Raw genomic sequence first — 13680 nt, 5'->3', positions numbered from 1 at the left:
TATGTATATCAATTATCATTACCAAATTCATATATACACACACTCACAAAATAACTGTTTCATTCTTGAAAAAGGTTTTAAAACAACGGATTGATGATAAACGATACAGAATAAAGTTTTATTTTGAGTCGGCAAAACATGCAACATGTGAATACAGCTTTCTTAGTTAAAATTCAAATGTAATTCCATTTCAAAAGTCTTCTCAGTATACATGACATAGCATACAGGCGGGATACACAGACACGATCTAAAATATGTTTAACTACCGGTTAATACTATCACAAATAATTCGCGTAATGATCATATTTTAATTTTAGTATAACTCATTTATCACTGCGAAATTTACTCCCACTTGCATTGTATCTTTTCTGCTTTTTTGGCGTTTCATGAACGATGAAGGAAGTCAGTTGTGAATGAGAGCACCGCCAAAACTTGTCCAACGGTAAGACTGATTATCATACAGTTGCATGGTCGAGCCCCCATAGGAGCATTGTACCCAGACAGTTTCCCCGGCATCAAGCTGTACAAACACCTGACTACTAGAACAGGAATTATAGTCCTTATCATAATGTACACTTGCAATCAGGACTGAGCCTTCCTTCACTAACGTGAGAAAAGCATATTTGTCTGCAGTCGTACATGTGTGCATGGAGAACAAGTAGAGTCCCCGTGCTGGAGATGTGAACTTGCCAGTGGTGGAGCTGTAGCCGCTTCCGTGGTTGGTCTCCACTGTCTTGTAAACTATCATCTCACCTGTGGACAGACTGCTGGTCTGTGGAGAGCGGACGTGAAAGTATACCAGTGGAGAAGCGATTGGGTCTGAAATATGAATCGTTATATATTTATAAATATCAAAAATAGCGTTTGTGTGAGTGAGTTTTATTATTGTAAAGTTGACATTATTGTAACGAAATAACAAATTTTTGAGATTGTTTTCTCAAACGATAGAAAATAGCTAAGCAGATTAAAGATGTTAGTTTGATAACTCATATGTAACGTTTTGAAAAACAGCCCACCCTCCATATAGTGCTTACAACTATGTTTTTAGATGGTATAAATTGTTACTTTTGTGAACTAGCACTTAATAGCTCATTCCATAAATTCATATCAAACAAAGGATATCTGTATACTTCAATGTTCAATTATGTTACTAACACTTTCGGCAAAATTGCATTCCTGGTACCAATTTCAAATAATACTAAAGTTGATCTCTTTGACTTTTTGATGACGTTTTATCATTGTTACAACCGTTTCTGTTTACAATTTGCACACTTTTCTAGGTTTTACAAGTTGTAAGGTAGGGTTTCTATTTTAAGATAATTTCCTAAAGTGCATAGCCCTCCCAAATCGGGTGTTATTACTATAATTAAAATGGAATATGGAAGCGCATTGGAGTCACATTTGTTCCAACTGCATGATAGTTTGATTTGGTGTAGATTGGTCTTTTTAACATCAATAATAAAAAAACGTTTACAAAGGTTCTTATTTGAATTTATAAAAAAAACACACAAATAGAACTGTAAATCAAACAGAGTTTCTATTCGGAAATGATCTGGTAATGAAAAAATGAGGTTTCATATTAAACAAATTGTATGGTTTCTTAAGGGAATTCCCTACTGTATTTTTGATAAAGAAAAACGTTATGTCTTGCTGCCAAATATTAAGAAATGGTAAAGACCGATATTATACCATTGATATGCTGTTTATAAAACGCTAACATATTAAACACGCAGTGGGAAAGTCTTTGGACCGTCTTAAGCATATATATCTATATTTTGGACAAGGACACTTAGCCGGTTTGTATGCTCATGGATACAAGAACTTCTCTTGGTGTTCTAGGGCGTAGATTTGAAGATGAAAGGATCTTTTCGCATCAAATATGTTGTTTCTATTTTGGAATTGTTAAATACTTTTTTCTTAGGCTATTTATGGTTTTGATGGTAACTCATGCCTCTGTCATCGTTGAAAGAGCCAATAAATTTGATATCCTTCACATTGGAGTCCATTACTACGGGCATGCATATTTAAGTCAATAATTCCAAACTGGCTTTAAAGCTGCACTCTCACAGATATTGGACAGAGCCTTTATTGCGTAAATATCTGCAAATCAATTATATATTATTGATGAAAAAATTAGATCGTAGATTTTCATATTTCCGTTCGAAAATTAATGTTTAATGGCTTAAACGGTTTAAGAAAAATGCATTAAACACCAATTTTTGAACTTAAATATATTAAACATCTGCGATCAAAATGTTTGTCAGCAGTCTTTTATAATTGGTTTCCATGAATTTTTACAAAAAAATGGCTCAATCCAAGACAAAAAAAATAAATGTTGTCAAAACGTTCAATTTGAGAGAGTGCAGATTTAAGATAGCAAATACTCATTCATTACATTATTATAGCCTAATCCGGAGCAATTAGGTTTTTGTCAAATGAATGTCCAATTTTTTGTGCAATACCTTACGCTTACAATTTAACTGTGTTAATTGATATATTCTCATATTAGGAAAACCCTGACAACCTCTATTCGGTTTTTCAACATATTTGTTAAGAACGTTTAATTAATGTCAGAATATTAACACTGTTCAAACTAATGTGGGTCCATTAATATTATGCTCAATTGTAAGAAACACTCCGTTTTTAAACGTGGAAAGTATTAAAAGAAATGAAATAATGCAAATACGTGTTAACGGAGTTCCGATTGATATATTTTAAACAATCACATGCCACTAATGTCATAGAGCGGTCGAAGGATGCATTATGACACGTGTCAATGTTAACAAAAGATACAGGACCTTGAGTGATAGTCCGATTTTTTATCAATCGTTTGTCAAACCTAACCCAGCTTATTGGGACTTTCTTTGAGCATTATTACAAGACGTTCTGCTTGCTTTTGTTGATTCTTAAGGGCATCAACGGTTGCGTGTAAACGTTCGTTTTATTCATTGATCCGCGTCAGATCTTCCTCGACAGTTTTGCTCACAGCCTTGTTCTCCTTTAACACATTCTCAAAAGCGAACTCCATGCGAATCATTCTCTCGAGAACCTTTTCTTCGTAGTCGTATTTGGAGCACGCTGGACACGATGGCTCGGAGGCCACGGTCACGCTGACCAGTAACAACAGCTGAAATATTCCAGTCATTCTCTTTCAGTAGATGTTACTGTTAATTGACAGGTTTGCTGAATTTTCGCGAATGAGAAAATGACCGTTAAATATAATTAAGTGCAGCTATAGAATACTGAATGAATACCGTATTTTCTCAAATTGTCTTCATAGAAGTCAAAATGCTGCAAGGTTAAGCGTCGCTACGGAATGATACAAAGGGTTTTATTAGAACTATGTTTTGATGCGGGTGGTAGTATTTGAATGGAGTGGGATTTTGCAGATTCTGATTCCACGAGGCACTAGAATTCAAAATCTGCACATGTCCACGAGAGTCGAATACGACATTGCGGATCAAAACGCAATACTATTAACCGTTTAATTTTATACATTACTTGTTTTAGTCATTTAAAGGTACATGATTTAATTATGAATGTCATTTGAATGACGCATTGTTTTCTTTTCTGACGTCATTTTAACATTTCACATTGACACTTGTTAAAACGCGATGTCAACAGTTTGGAATACGGCCGTATTACACTGGAGTTGATTAAGGACAACTGTATTTTGCGATATGTATTGCCAGCGGATTTATGAGAACCAAGTACCATTTAAAAGGATTAATTTATTATCTCGTTAACTGGATCATCAACACATTGTTATTTTTTTTATTTGTTTACGATTACATGAAATCTAGGCTTAAGATTTTACCCGTACATTTCTAAATATACACTCGTGGTTCGTATTGTATAAACTAAACAACTAAGGCGATAGCAGACAATTATATTATGTAGGTGGTTATTGAACTTTATGATTGATATTTTGTTTTAAAACAAGTAGAATCAGTTTTAAACCATGTTTGGTTTCGCAAGTGCATCGTTGGTTTGAGTTAGTAACGACGGGATGTTTTATGCTGACGTGAACTGTAAAATTTAAAACCGGGCTTTCGTCTTACCATTTCAGATTTACTTTAGCAATATTACGGTAGTTGCAATGTGCGTGAAAAAGTTTATACCAGAAACTGAATAAGTATTCCCCACCCAAGATAAAAAGATTACTGCATGTTGCAGGCCTGCAATGTTGGTATAAACAGATATATAGAAGCTGCGGCAAGCAGGAATTGGGTCATAATGTCCTAATGTCTTGAATTCCATCAGTTTCAGTTATATATATATATTATAGTTTGATTATTGATATTTGATATCTTTAAAAATAAAAAAATAAAATATTTTTTAAACATACACCCATTACCTTTAGTGCACATATTATATGAGGAAACAGCAGTTATGTTGTCATTAACACCAAAGTATTACGTCATTTGGTGGGTGAAATTACGTCGTATTTAATATACGACCCATTTTTGCTTGTCGCGGTTCGATGTGTCATATGCAGATGGGCGTCTGGTTATCATTTATCCCGAATGAAATATCTAGCAAAAAGAATGTTGATCTGGCATTTAATGATAAAAAGTGATAAAGCACCTCTGTTAAGCGTCAACATGTGTGATACATATTCAAAACACGTCTAACGTTGCAATTATGATGTTCTTTAGAGCTGATATGTCCGTTTTTTACCTAAGAAGATCTTTCTTCTAGAAAGTATTTGTTGATAGCGTTGCCGTACAAAACCCATGAGTGTTTCCGCATTGGGTTTAACCAACAAAAACTGTGAAAATGTTTTGAATAAAAACCTGAGGACTGTAAGAAAAGAAACTAGTCGCGCGATTGCCTTTGACCGCGTAATCTTGATAAAGATATTTTGATGAGTGTGTGGTCTGTTTGTGGTGTTTGACCGTGTCTCCCGTTCAGTGTCGTTTCGGTCTTTATCTGGTGCCCCTTAACAGGGCTGATATTTGACGTTTTGAATACTACTCCCTGTAGTTTTCATTGTTTTTTGAGGTTGTAAACTTACCTTTAGTATGATTCTTTCCTTGTTATTTGAAGCCTTGTTTAATTCAGAAACATATTTCCGAGATAAGCATATGATTAACTTCGTTAAAAATACGTGAACAAGTCAAATGATGTATGCAAACAACGGTCAATAACGATTTAATTGAAAAGTAAATCTCAACGTTTATTGTATGTATTAAATATGTGTATTGATTATGTCACAGTTTCAATCTGATTATTTTGATTTAAAGGCTTTGTTATAATTAAGTGGAGAAGTTGAACAGTTTATAACAAATGTGTGAGATAGATAGTGATAATATGCGTGTGAAGTACGGAAGTATACCAAAAAGAAAAATATGAAAGAAGCTTTGGTAGGATGTGCATATAGGTTTTGTGCTTAACAACCGGTCATTTTGTTTAATTGATCCCATATTGACGATTGATCTTTTCTTGTCACGTTGACACTTTACTTGATTTTTCGACGCTTTGCCACCGGTGTAGTGCTTGTAGATGTTAGGCGTATGATAAGTTGACCGTGGTGTTATAGTTTTGTCGATAATAAATATATTATTTCTCAACCCTTTCGACATAAAAACAGGAATCAAACGATGAACAATCGTTTCAACTGGCTATCACGGTACCTTAAAATCGCTTTGCCGTTAGGCCGCCAACTTCAAGCCGATTAACCGCTAAGCCATCGGACCAACATTGATAAAAAGTATAAAAATGTTGGATAAAAAAACTAATGAAAGTAAGAATACAAACTTGTCTTGATTACATGCTTAAACAATAATTTTAACTCTATACCCAATGTATTGGAGTTAAAAACGGCAAATGATCTCTAATTATCAAAACAAGTTCAGCAAAAAGAAGTCAAAGCTTATTGTTTTCATTTTAATTAATGTAGTTGTTAATGACATTGCTTCGGCGTATTCAATAAAATATAAGTCTACTAATTTCATGCCGCTAGGGTAAACAAAGCTTACTATACGGCGATAGGCTCCCAAGCCTCCAACTCGCGCCATGCAACAAAGTTCCAAAAATACATATTGTTCGGGTTACCCGACCCTACCGTTTATATAGTCAGATAGTAGAATCATATTTTTAAGTTAGACGTGTTTTCAAATCAATACATACACACGTATATTTTGAAAAATCAACCTTTAATTACTTACTAAATAATACATCTATGGAAAATATTACTGATAACAAGGTTGTAACCGTGTATTTCATAGTGAGAACGCACATATATTATATGGCTGGTTGACCTACACAACGTTGTGTTTAGGCCCGTTACAATGAGGGTCAAGAATATTGTATACTAACGATGCGTTAATTACGTTTTCTGAAATTATAATTGATGTGTTTCCCTGTTCAAGCAAGACATTATATGTATTATTTTTTTACAACTTGGAAGTTATTTAGAAAGTAATTAATGTTAATTTTACTGTAAATTAATTCTCAGCATGCTTATTCACGTTAGTAAAAAATTAAACACATTGTTATAACTTACCATGTTTGTAAAAACGAAAGAATTCGCTGAAAATTATTCATGATTTTGCTGCACGGCTATTATTGAGTTGAGGATCAATGCTGCAATGTATCTGCTGTTGTTGTATTGTTGTTGTTGTTTTGAGGTTTTTTTGTTTACAAAGCCATAGTATTATCATAGACTTGGCCACGTCGACTTGCAAAACTTTAACGTTTGCTCTAACTTGATGTATTGTTTAGATATTCAGAGGTACATAGTTTACCAGGGACAGAAATGACATGTGTAAATAGGCTTATAACCCGATATTTCAATTGTTGCGGAGTTGGGCAAAATGTTTCGCACGGAGTACAATATTGTTCGAGGTATTGACATAAAACATACTATTGTAGCTTTGCTCCCGTTTTGATGAAAAAATTCTAGCAAACTTTTCGGCATGCCGCGTAGTTGATATTATTCATCTTGCACATGTTGGCATGACGGCTGGACTGCATTTACTTCTTTTAACACGTGTCCAGCACGAAATGAACATCATCATCATTGAAATTGTAGAAATATTATCAGTTGTTGCAGCAAAAGTTATTATTCTAGTTGTAGTAGAAGTCGTTTAAATATTACTTTGTAAATATCAGTATACAAAAAAAGTTTTCAAACATTACATAGATGCTGACATTTTTTTTATTGCATACGGCCTGTGTTCATTGACTTTCTAAAAAATAAAATACATAAACTGTTGCACGTTTCACATTGCCAACATTGATTTCAGTCAAAAACAGAATTTCAAGATCAATAAAGATGTACACGTTTGTCATGAAATCTATTATTTCTACATATTGCCATTCCATTTGACCTATAGATCTGTTTCCAAGACATTTTGCTTATAAGATGAAAATTATTATGATACAAGAATTGTCTTGCAATGGCTAACAGTTTAATGAACCAATCACAGGCATAACTCGAGAAATGTTTTTTTTTATTTCTGCCAAACCATTGAAATATACAATTAAAAGTTTCAAAACCAAAGGTACGATACGACTTCTTTATTTCACACTGATTTATGAGTATATTTTGTACGTATATCATTTAACATTACCAAATACATATATACACACACTCACAAAATAACTGATTTATTCTGGAAAAAATCTTTAAAACAACGGATTGATGATACACGATACAGAATAATGTTTTATTTTGAGTCGGCAAACATTCAACATGTGAATAGAGCTTTCTTAGTTAAAATACAAATGTAATTCCATTTCAAAAGTATTCTCAATATAAATAACATAGCATACAAGCGGTATACACAGACACTATCTAAAATATTTTTAACTAGCGGTAAATGCTAACACAAATAATTCGCGTAATGATCATATTTTGATTTTAATATAACTCATTTATCACTGCGAAATTTACTCCAACTTGCATTTATCTTTCTGCTTTTTGGCGTTTCATGAAGAACGTCAGTTGTGAATGAGAGCACCGCCAAAACTGGACCAACGGTAAGGATGCTGCTCATACAGTTGTATGTTCGAGCCCCCATTGGAGCATTGTACCCAGACAGTTTCCTCGGCATCAAGCTGTACAAACACCTGACTACTAGAACATGTATAATAGTCCTTATCATAATGTACACTTGCAATCAGGACTGAGCCTTCCTTCACTATCGTGAGAAAAGCATATTTGTTTGGAGCCGTACATGTGTGCATGAAGAACAAGTAGAGTCCCCGTACTGGAGATGTGAACTTGCCAGTGGTGGAGCTGTAGCCGCTTCCGTGGTTGGTCTCCACTGTCTTGTAAACTATCATCTCACCTGTGGACAGGCTGCTGGTCTGTGGAGAGCGGACGTGAAAGTATACCAGTGGAGAAGCGATTGGGTCTGAAATATAAATCGTTATATATTTATAAATATCAAAAATAGCGTTTGTGTGAGTGAGTTTTATTATTGTAAAGTTGACATTATTGTAACGAAATAACAAATTTTTGAGATTAGAACGATAGAAAATAGCTAAGCAGATTAAAGATGTTAGTTTGATAACTCATATATAACGTTTTGAAAAACGACCCACTCTCCATATAGTGCTTACAACGATGTTTTTTGTTGGTATAAATTGTTACTTTTGCAAGCACTTAACAGCTCATTCCTTAAATTCATATCAATCAAAGGATATCTGTATAATTCAATTTTCAATTACGTTACTAACACTTTAGGCAAAATTTTAATTTCATTCCTGGTCCCAATTTCAAATAATACTAAAGTTGATCTCTTTGAATTTTTGATGACGTTTTATCATTGTTACAACCGTTTCTGTTTACAATTTGCACACTTTTCTAGGTTTTACAAGTTGTAAGGAAGGGTTTCTATTTTAAGATAATTTCCTAAAGTGCATAGCCCTCCCAAATCGGGTGTTATTACTCTAATTAAAATGGAATATGGAAGCGCATTGGAGTCACATTTGTTCAAACTGCATGATAGTTAGATTTGGTGTAGATTGGTCTTTTTAACATCAATAATAAAAAAAAAAACATTTACAAAGGATCTAATTTGAATTTATAAAAAACACACAAATAGAACTGTAAATCAAACAGAGTTTCTATTCGGAAATGATCTGGTAATGTAAAAATGAGGTTTCATATTAAACAAATTGTATGGTTTCTTAAGGAAATTCCAAACCGTATTTTTGATAAAAAAAACTTAATAAATAATATGGTTGTTCGGTTAGCGTAGTGGTTAGCGCACTCGCTTCTCACCTAGGCGACCCGGGTTCGATTCCCGGCTCGGGCGCATGTGAGTTTGGTTCGTGGTCACCAAGCCGGACAAGTGGGTTTTCTCCGGGTTCTCCGGTTTCCCCCACAACACAAGACCACACTCTCGCGTAAAATCGTGCCAGCGAGAGTGATTAATATAATGTTTTAATAACTTGTTTCACAATCGTTGTAAAATAAATATGTTTAAACTAAACTAATAAATAATAAATAATTAATTAAGAAAAGCCAAGTATTAAGAAATGGTAAAGACCGATATCATACCAATGATAATTATGCGGTTTATAAAAAGCTAACATATTTAACACGCCGTGGGAAAGTCTTTGGACCGTCTTAAGCAAATATCTATATTTTGGACAGGGACACCTAGCCGGCTTGTATGCTCATGGAAACAAGAACTGCTCTTTGTGTTCTAGGGTGTAGGTTTGAAGATGAAAGGATCTTTTCGCATCAAATATGTTGTTTCTAGATACTATTTTGGAATTGTTAAATACTATTTTCTTAGGCTATTTATGGTTTTGATGGTAACTCATGACTCTGTCATCGTTGAAATAGCCATTAAACTTGATATCCTTAACATTTTAGGCTATTACTATTAACCTTACACGGGCATATTTAAGTCGGTAACTCCAAACAGGCTTTAAAGCTGCACTCTCACAGATATACCATGTTAACAACTTTTTTTCTTTTTTTTTCTTGGACAGGGCATTTTTTGCGCAAATATCTGCAAATCAATTATATATTATTGCTGAAAAAATTAGATCGTAGATTTTCATATTTCCGTTCGAAAATTTATGTTTTATGGCTTAAACGGTTTAAGAAAAATGCATTAAACACCAATTTTTGAACTTAAATATAAAACAAATGCGATCAAAATTTTGTCAGCAGTCTTTTATAACTGGTTTCCATGATTTTTTTCAAAAAATGGCTCGTTCCAAGACAAAAAAAATAAAAGTTGTCAAAACGTTCAATTTGAGAGAGTGCAGATTTAAGATGGCAAATACTCATTCATTACATTATTATAGCCTAATCCGGAGCAATTAGGTTTTTGTCAAATGACTGTCCCATTTTTTGTGCAATACCTTACGCTTACAATTTGACCGTGTTAATTGATATATTCTCATATTAGGAAAACCCTGACAACCCCTATTCGGTTTTTCAACATATTTGTTAAGAACGTTTAATTAATGTCAGAATATTCACAATGTTAAAACTGATGTGGGTCCATTAATATTATGCTCAATTGTAAGAAACACTCCGTTTTAATACGTGGAAAGTCTTAAAAGAAATGAAATAATACAAATACGTGTTAACGGAATTCCGTTCGATATATTTTAAACGATCACATGCCACTAATGTCATAGAGCGGTCGAAGGATGCATTATCAAACGTGTCAATGTTAACAAAAGATACAGGACCTTGAGTAATAGTCCGATTTTTATCAATCGTTTGTCAAACCTAACCCAGCTTATTGGGACTTTCTTTGAGCATTATTACAAGACGTTGAAAGTGTGACTCACGGTCTTAATAATTTGAATAAGCCTAAACTGTTTCAATTCGAAATAATATTATTTTCATGAGTATTCTTGAGTGTTTTGGTAGGCATACAACTTTATTTTTTAATGCGCAAAAGTTAAAACCTGAACTTACCTTTTATTACATTGAAGGCGGCAATAGTTTGTTCTAACGTAGTGTTAGAATCGGAAACTATCTTCTCCAGTGTGCTGGACTGGTTTCTCTCAACTTCCTCCATGAGCGAAACCAGTCTGCGTTCTGCTTGCTCTTGTTGATTCTTAAGGGCATCAACGGTCGCGTGTAAACGTTCGTTTTCTTCTTTGATCCGCGTTAGATCTTCCTCGACAGTTTTGCTCACAGCCTTGTTTTCCTTTAACACATTCTCAAAAGCGAACTCCATGCGAATCATTCTCTCGAGCACCTTTTCTTCGTAGTCGTATTTGGAGCACGCTGGACACGATGGTTCGGAGGCCATGGTCACGCTGACCAGTAACAACAGCTGAAGTATTCCAGTCATTCTCTTTAAGTAGATGTTACTGTTAGTTGACAGGTTTGCTGAATGTTCGCGAATGAGAAAATGACCGTTAAATATATTTAAGTGCAGCTATAGTATACTGAATGAATACCGTATTTTCTCAAATTGACCTCATAGAAGTCAAAATGATGCAAGGTTAAGCGTCGCCACGGAATGATACAAAGGGTTTTATTAGAACTATGTTTTGATGCGGGTGGTAGTATTTGAATGGAGTGGAATTTTGCAGATTCTTATTCCACGAGGCACTAAAATTCAAAATCTGCACAAGTCCAAGAGAGTCGAATACGACATTGCGGATCAAAACCCAATACTATTAACCGTTTAATTTTATACATTACTTGTTTTAGTCATTTAAAGATACATGATTTAATTATAAATGTCATTTTAATGACGCACTGTTTTCTTTTCTGACGTCATTTTAACATTTCACAATGACACTTGTTAAAACGCGACGTCAACAGATTGGAATACGGCCGTATTGCGCTGGAGTTGATTAAGGACAACCGTATTTTGCGATATGTATTGCCAGCGGATTTATGAGAACCAAGTACCATTTAAAAGGATTGATTTATTATATCGTTAACTGGATCATCAACACATTGTTATTTATTTTTATTTTTTCACGATTACATGAAATCTAGGCTTAAGATTTTGCCCGTACAATTCTAAACATGCCCTCGTGGTTCGTATTGGATCAACTAAACAGCTAAGGCGATGGCCGACAATTATATTATGTAGGTGGTTATTGAACATTATGATTGGTTTCGCAAGTGCATCGTTGGTTTAAGTTATTAACGACGGGATGTTTTATGCTGAGGTGAACTGTAAAATTTAAAACCGGGCTTTCGTCTTACCATTTCAGATTTACTTTTAGCAATATTACGGTAGTTGCAATGTGCGTGGAAAAGTTTATACCAGAAGCTGAATAAGTTTTCCCCACCCAAGATAAAAAGATTACTGCATGTTGCAGGCCTGCAATGTAGGTATAAACAGATACATAGATATATAGAAGCCGCGACAAGCAGAAATGGGTCATAATATGTAATGTCTTGAATTCCATCAGTTTCAGTTCGTACTATATGTATTTATTATAGTATAAGCAACCTATTTGAAATCTTTAAAAATAAAAATATAAATATGTTTTAAACATACACCCTTTACCTTTAGTACACATATTATATAAGGAAACAGCAGTTATGTTGTCATTAACACCAAAGTATTACGTAATTTGGTGGGTAAAATTATGTCGTATTTACTAAACGACCCATTTTTGCTTGTCGCGGTTCGATGTGGCATTTGCAGATGGGCGGCTGGTTATCATTTATCCCGAATGAAATATCTAGCAAATATCTAGCAAATAGAATGTTGATCTGACATTTAATGATAAAGCACCTCTGTTTAGCGTCAACATGTGTGATTTACATTCAAAACACGTCTGACCTTGCAATTATGATGTTTAAAAGAGCTGATATGTCTGTTTTTTTACCTAAGAAGATATTTCTTCTGGGATGTATTGGCTGATAGCGTTGTCATCCATAAACCATGAGTGTTTCCGCATTGGGTTTAACCAACAACAACTGTGAAAATATTTTAAAAACAAGCCTGACGTCTCTAAAAATGAGAAAGTCTCGTGACTAGTCTCGTAAAGCTATATTGATGAGTGTGTTGTCTGTTTGTGGTGTATGTACGTTTGTGTCTCTCGGTCAGTGTCTCCCTTCACCTTGTGCCTCTAAACAGGGTTCAAAGTTGACGTTCTAGATACTGGGCTTGTTCCTGTAGATGTCATTGTATTATTAACCTCATAAACTTAACATTGGTATGCTTCTATCTTTATTGGTTTAAACCATATGCATTTCAATAAAAACATTTTCGAGATAAACAAAGTTAAACATAATCAAAAGATTTACATTGGGAACAAAGCGTAAAAAGTACAAAAGTGATATATAAGCACACAATAAAATAATCACGGTATAGTTGAGAAGGAAGCCTTTAATCTTATAATATGCCTTGATTATATCACTCTTCCAAGCTGCTTAAATTCGTTTTAACTTGTTTATAAATCTAGAAAATCAAACAAGAATATGTTAATCAAGCGACACTACGAAATGTCATGGGTAGTGAATGAATAACCAACATATTATTAAACTCATAACAGTCATAAACTTTAACTTTGTCTTCTGAAACTATTTAATTTGCATTGCAGATTTCGTTTCACTGATCGAATTAATACCGACATCGAGATTATAAAATGAAATATTAGAACACAAATCTTTGCAAACCGTATAAAACATAGCAGTATTTGCCTGAGCCCGAAGAAGTAGTAGTGTAGAAGTGGTAGTAGTAGTAGTAGTAGTAGTAGTAGTAGTAGTAGTAGTAGTAG

At 34.1% G+C, this 13680-nt stretch overlaps 2 protein-coding genes across 2 annotated transcripts; both read right to left on the bottom strand.

Moving 5' to 3' along the window:
* Window positions 1-403: 403 nt before the first annotated feature.
* On the bottom strand, window positions 404-3145 carry LOC128204359 (complement C1q-like protein 4). Its single transcript, XM_052905774.1, has 2 exons — window positions 2987-3145; window positions 404-772 (listed from the first exon to the last, which is right to left on the bottom strand). Exons 1-2 carry the CDS (start codon window positions 3143-3145, stop codon window positions 404-406), a joined length of 528 nt encoding a protein of 175 aa, XP_052761734.1.
* A 4383-nt stretch (window positions 3146-7528) lies between these two features.
* Window positions 7529-11298, bottom strand: LOC128204093 (uncharacterized). The gene is made up of 2 exons (XM_052905436.1): window positions 10901-11298; window positions 7529-8363 (listed from the first exon to the last, which is right to left on the bottom strand). The coding sequence occupies exons 1-2, from the start codon at window positions 11280-11282 to the stop codon at window positions 7948-7950; spliced, it is 798 nt and encodes a 265-aa protein (XP_052761396.1). The 5' UTR covers window positions 11283-11298; the 3' UTR covers window positions 7529-7947.
* Between the last annotated feature and the right edge of the window lie 2382 nt (window positions 11299-13680).

This window comes from Mya arenaria, chromosome 10 (genome assembly GCF_026914265.1).
Source record: "Mya arenaria isolate MELC-2E11 chromosome 10, ASM2691426v1".
Taxonomy (NCBI): Eukaryota; Metazoa; Mollusca; class Bivalvia; order Myida; family Myidae; genus Mya; species Mya arenaria.
The sequence above is the reverse complement of the archived record's forward strand: the minus strand, read 5'-3'. Positions and strand labels throughout refer to the sequence as shown.